At 39.7% G+C, this 6,748-nt stretch overlaps 1 gene segment (V, D, J or C); it reads left to right on the top strand.

The window, feature by feature from the left end:
- The first annotated feature begins 3,824 nt into the window (after positions 1-3,824).
- LOC118238722 lies at positions 3,825-4,338 on the top strand. The segment is given in 2 exon segments: positions 3,825-3,870; positions 4,019-4,338. Coding segments are annotated over 2 exon segments (366 nt in total).
- The last annotated feature ends 2,410 nt before the right edge of the window (positions 4,339-6,748 follow it).

Genomic DNA, 6,748 nt, shown 5'->3' with positions numbered 1-6,748 from the left:
TCTATGCCCTGCCCCAAATGATGTGACAGACATTAACGATTCCCCATGGAAGTCCTCACTCTCCCTGGAGAATGCAATGGGGTGGAGGGTGAGAGTGGGGTTGATGGGAGGCATGGGAGGATGGAAGGGAGAGGAAAGCAACAGGGTCAAGGCAAAGCTTGCCCAGCCTCACAGGGTATCCAGCTTCCACCAGGAATCACATCCAAAGAGTCCATTATTTTAATGCTGAATTCTGATCCCCATGATGGCTATGCAGTGAAGTGGATGTTATGTGTTGCAAAGCAGTCACCCTTGTCATGCTATGTGCTAGAAATCTCAGACTTAAATCCAGGATACCTATGTGCATTCTTATAATGAACCAGCTTTTCCTCATTTTTGTAAAAGAGTCAAATTTTCGTCATTATCTGTTGTAGTATAAGGAGCTTAACACTGACCCTAGTAAACTGAATTTTGTGATGATTACTACATAAAGGATTAAATATTCTATTTACTTAAGACAGAACTGGTGGATCTTGATGGATGCCTCTGGTCTTGAAACCTCCTGCCTTTTCCCATGGAAATCCAAGCAAACAGGGATCTCCAATTTCATCAAAATGGTGCCAGACTAGATTTGAATTCCTTTGGAAGAATATAGGATGGTGTGTGATCAAATAACAACAGCAATAAAAATAGTGAAGACAGATGATGAAACGATTATGGTGTCAGCAAAACCTTAGCATTGGTGACAAAAACATCCAATTTCACCTCTAACAACCCAGCTACACTTCCTGGGTAGGGTAGCTCCACAGTAGTTTTTAAATACATAAATTTCCATTGCATTTTAATGCTCTTAACTTCTTTGCTGTTTGCAAATGAGCTAATTTTGTCCATCATCTCCAATGTTTGACCAAAAGACAATTAATTAATTTAATATGTTACATACTGCATGGTATTGCCTGCCTGATATCCCAGCATTCAGAAATCTGATGCAGAAAAATTGACTGTTTGAGGTATCTACACTTAAGGGTGCTGTTGACACATTCCTTTAATCACATCACTTGGGACTCAAAAGCAGGTATATATCTGAGTTCAAGTCTACCCTGGTCTATGGAGAAAATTCCAGGTCAGCCAGTGCTACACAAGGAAACCATGTCTCAAACTCCAAAATTAAGTCAGAGAGGAGGTGGGGGAAAGGCAATGGGAAGAGAGGAGGGAGGGGAAACTGTAGAGAGGATATAAAATAAATGAATAAATTCAATTAATACAAAATCCATGAAGATAAGAAAGACTGATACACTGTTTCACTCAAAATAAAAATAAAGATGTATATATCTTTAATATATATATATTAAAGCTTGCTTGAGGATTCAGAAAGCAAAGCCTCATCTATAGAGATCAGGCAATGGTGGTACACATCATTAATCCAAGGACTCAGGAAACAAAGGGAGATGGATCTGAGTTCAAGGCCACCCAGGGCTACATGAGTTTGAATCAGTATAAAAGTAACAGCACTCACACCTTTAATCCCAGCACTCGAGAAATATAAACAATAGAAGCAGGGTCTTCAGTAGTCATTCTCAGGAGTCTCTAGCCACATTGAGGCTATCATTGCAGTCTGAGTGAATCTGAGGAACAGTGAAGTCAGGAGCAGTCTGATGGATCACCCCTTTGGCCTGAACATAGTTATAGGTAAGAGATAGTGGTTGGCTGCTTTGTTTCTCTGATCTTAAGCTTGAAGCTTGAGCCCCAATATCTATTTTTGGGTCTTTTATTTTACATGCTACAAATAAATGCCGTATGATTATTACAGTCAATGGATTGAAGGGATTATTTGTATGTAGGTGCATATATATATATATATATATATATATATAACAATAATAATGTAGAAATAATGAGTTTGGGAATAGGAATATGTGAGTAATTAGCTGGAACAGAAAGGGAGATGTTCAAATGCAGAGCTCATTTATGAATTTCTCAAAAATGTTTAGAGTAATATATAATTTATTTCACTAATATACTATGCCTCGGGATTTTCTAGGTGAGTTCCTCCTCACTCTGCTCAGGTATTCTGCCTGTGTCCTGAAATAACATTTTTATGTGACCCTCAGTTGTGCTGTAAATATACAATATGCAAAAACATACAAAGATACACATGTAGACATATATATATATATATATATATATATATATATATATATATGAGCATGAATTTAATCCTCAGAATTGCTTATAGGAACAGACTCTTTCTGCTTCCCTACACAGCAGAGTCACCAGTTCTCTCTGCTATCCATGGGTTGTTGGAGCATGTGATGCAAACACAGAGTAAGGCAGGATCCCTGCACTGCACATGTTCACTTTAAAAGGACTTTGGGGTTGTCTAAAAAGTGAAAAAAAATGCTCCTCTTTTTAGACTCTTTCACCAGCAGAGGGCAGAAGAGTAGCATCCAGGAGCAGCCAAGTGGGAGATAAGAGAGAGTTGAGAAAGTGATGCTAGGCTGGGGATTCTGAAATTGTCAAGGGACAGTTTTTGTACTGCCAGTGATGAGATTCTGAGAATCACATAATAGTATCACTCCAAGACATAGGAAGAATCCATACATAGTGAGGGACTCACCCAGGAAATACTCTGGCATAATAGAATTCAAGGCATGATCGTCTGATGCTATATCATGGCTGACAATCATTGGGAAAAGCACTCTGAGTCCAGTGTGAAATTCATTGTGGGAGAACTGACCCTCAGTGTCTATGTCTTGCACTCAGGATATGGGTCTCCTCAATGTGGTTGACAGTTGTAATGGTTGTCAAGCCATCACCTATCTCTGGGGAACTCCCACAGATGTATACTCATGGGCTTTAGCTTCCTCTTTTTCCTAGAGGCAGATTTGCCATCAGACTGAAGCACCTGGACTCTGGTACAGTCTAAATGAGAGAAGGTGTCAACCAAGGGTTTGTCCCTTGAAGAATTCAGTGTTCTTTGGAAATACTGTGAATGAACTGGACACTTTCCTGACTCAGAGCACTTCTGTATAGGCTCAGTGTTAACATTATTCCTGGTGGGACCCCTGACTGATAACCTCCCAGAGCTCAACTTAGTGCAACCTTGATCCTATGTCTTTCATACACACAAGAACTAAAATGTGTTTCCAAGAAAGCCTTGTTTCAGGTAAGTTTAACAAGATGTTCAAAGTTATTGTTGTGAAGTTCTCAAATTAATTCCTGAAGCTGGATGCTAGTCTCCTAAGAAGAATGGAGTCAGAAATGACAGTGGACTTCTGATGACACCACAAAAGCAAATGATTGTATAAAAAACCAATATCACACAGTTATATATTTAACAAAAGTCTAATAGCAGAGGACTACATTTTGGAGTGACAAGAATGAATCACAAGGATAGTTTGGTGACCTAAAGAGAGGAAGGAAAATGAAGGTGACAGGAGGTCCAACTATTCCTTCAGCTGAGTCTAATATCAGTAGTGGTCTTACAACAAGACCAAGTATACACCATTGACAAGGTAACAAAAGGTACACACCCTTGCTAAGCACAGATTATCAGGGTTAGGAGACTACCTGTAGGGTTACTGTGATCAGAGACCAAAGGTGCTTAGGGGAAATTTCTGAGCCAAAGGACTCTTAAATGAGTTAGAGCTCCACCCCTCCTCATCAGTTTCTGAAACACAGTTTTGGAGTGTTTTCTCCTCATAGGCATCCATACGCAAGAAAGAGAGTAAATTTGCATAGCCACAAAACATTCATTACCCCAAAAGGTTTAAGAGAGAATAAAAGCACATATAGCCTTGCTGTGCTATGAATCTCAAGACTCAGAACTCTGTGGCATCTGGACCATGGCCTGGCTTTTCCTCCTGTTCCCTTTCCTCTCTTTCTGCACAGGTGACCTACCCAGACTCACTCTGATGTTTCAACCTTCACAGGACACTACTGCCCAGCCCTGAACCCAGAGCGCTGTTCTGGCAGTGTTAGTTGGCCCTAGAAAGGGCATTGTTCAATATTCTCAGCAGCCTTCTCTTTTCATTTGCAGGTTCCATGGCCTTATATACACTGACTCAACCTCCCTTAGTATCAGTGGCCCTTGGTCAAACGGCCACAATCACCTGCTCTGGAGATAAACTCTCAGATAAGTCTGTTCACTGGTACCAGCAGAAGACAGGCCAGGCTCCTGTGATGGTCATATATAGAGATAGTAATCGTCCCTCTGGCATCCCAGACCAATTTTCTGGCTCCAACTCAGGGAACATGGCCACCCTGACCATCAGCAAAGCCCAGGCTGGAGATGAAGCTGACTATTACTGTCAATGTTGGGATAGCACTAATGGCGCTCACAGTAATACAGGCATATGAGGAAGCAAAACACAAACCCCTTCTCTACTGCAACAGTGGCAACTGACTTCCTAGTTTAAATTACAGAGTTGCTTCCCTGACCTTTTACAAGTATGTCATTTTCTGATACAAAACGTCTAAACCTACATAAATGAATATGTATACTGCTGAGTGTCATTCTTTAGACTCTAACAAGCAGAAAATGTGTTGACCTTGAGATTCCATCAGATAAAGTATTTTATTTCAAAATTTTAACAGATTTATTAGGATATATCCAATGTGCAAATCAGTACAGATTAAACGTTTTTAAATTTTTGACATCTACTTTGATTAAAGTCACTTTCATCATTTCTCCCTCTTTTCCAGCTCTCTCTTGAAAAATATTACTAGGGCACTTGTGAATTATAAGTACTATTCTGACACTGCAACAAGTGTGTAGTTAGCACTAAGAAGACAGGTCAATAAGGAAGAATTGCTTCTCTTTCTCCCACCAGCCCAACTGTCATGATCTAATTTCGATAGAAATCATACAGAAGTTATATCATACATTCCTTATTGACACAAAAAAATACATGTCTCTGAGGTTTATCTTGAAGGACAGTGTTATGTTTGTGTAAAGACTTCCTGGAACATGAACCAGAAATTCAAGAGCACTTGCATCTTCCAACCAGAACCTATAAATGGAGATAGAAAACTTGAACAAAACAACACTGTCCAGCATACTTCCTCAAGGCCCAACTCCCAATATTCTACCAACCATTTCATATATATGACTTTCTAAAATACTGTATTTAATGGGGCAAAAGAGCTACCTTCTATCATTGTCTTTGGTGTTAGATCCAAGAATAAACTTGTTTCACTCCTATCAAGTACATCCAGAATATTGCCTTTAATTAGCAATTTCATGTTTGGGTTCTATAATATTGTTTTTGCTTATACTTTCCACCCTTTCCACGGGAGCAGGAGAGCCAGTCATAATTAGGCCTTTCCAGTTCTGACATTTCAAGCCTGCCCCTTTCTTCTATCATCCATCTGGGTGAATACAAATGTGTACAGGAAAACTATGTATTCAAAAGGAAATTAGGGAATTATGGGTAGGAATATAATCAATGTACTTAATATGCTTGTCTGAAAATGTCCTCATTTAACGCAGGACTAAGAACAATGAAAAGAGACCATGAAATTTCATATTTTCAAAAAGTTGAAAAATTATTAAACTTTTAAATCGATATAATTGATTTTATAAAAGTGAAAACAACAGCGTTAAAGATTATGAACAAAAGCACACTAAGTGATTGATTAATGATTAGACATTATAACAGTAAATATGAGTGACATTGAGACACAACAGTAGAAACTTTTTAAAAGTATCTTATCTTATACATGAGATCCCAACTGAAGCTTCCCCTCCCTCCACTCTCCCAGTCCCTCCCAACTTACTTCTTCCCTGAGATCCACTTTTCCTCTGTTTCCCTTAAAAAACAGTGTAGCCCCTTCAGAGATACCAACTGAACAAGGCATACCAACTTACAATGAGACTAGGCACAAAACCTCATACCAATGTTGGAAGAGGCAATTCAGTTGGAGGAAAACAGTCCCCAAGGCAGACAAAAGAGTCAGGGAGAGTGCCCACTCTCACTGTGATGATTCCTATAAGAACACAAAGCTACCCAACCATAACATATATGTAGCAGACCTAACTCACACCCATACAGGGTCCACAATTGTTGCTTCAGCCTCTGTGAGCCCCTATGATCCCTACTTAGTTGATTCTGTAGGCCATGTTTACATGGTGTTTTGAATTCTCTGGTTTCTACAATCCATCCTGCCCTTCTTTTGTAGAGTTTCCCTAGCTACTGTTTGGATTGTACCTGCCCTCACCAGCTGTTGCATGGCACCACTCAGATGACAATTGGGCTAGACACTCACCTATGAGTATATCTGATTATCATTAGAAATTATGGGTATGAACGGAAGTTTCTGTCCCACCAGATCTCACAGCTGTTCAGACCCAAATAAACACACAGAGGCTTATATTAATTATAAACTGTTTGGCTGATGGTTCAGGCTTCATATTGGCTAGTTCTCTCTTAATTACTAACCCATTTCTATTAATCTGTCTATCTCCATGTGGTCTTGGTTTACCAGTGATGTCTGGACCTCTATCTCCCTTGGCATAGTGAGTTCTAGGACAGAAGTTTCCGTCCACAATTTGTGTCCAAATGTTTGGTGAGAATTTCCATGTAACACCTGACAAAAGCTTTTAAAAGGTTATGAACACACAGAAACAGAGCTTCAGTGGGGTACCTAGTCTCACAGTCTCTTACAAGCCATGGTGCAAAGATACTGTGGAAGTTGGGCTAGAGCTCAACATGGCAGATTCCCACTACAGTGCACAGAGAATGTAGCCAAGCCTCACAGCATGTTGCAT

This window comes from Cricetulus griseus, chromosome 4, assembly GCF_003668045.3.
Source record: "Cricetulus griseus strain 17A/GY chromosome 4, alternate assembly CriGri-PICRH-1.0, whole genome shotgun sequence".
Lineage (NCBI taxonomy): Eukaryota > Metazoa > Chordata > Mammalia > Rodentia > Cricetidae > Cricetulus > Cricetulus griseus.
The sequence above is the reverse complement of the archived record's forward strand: the minus strand, read 5'-3'. Positions and strand labels throughout refer to the sequence as shown.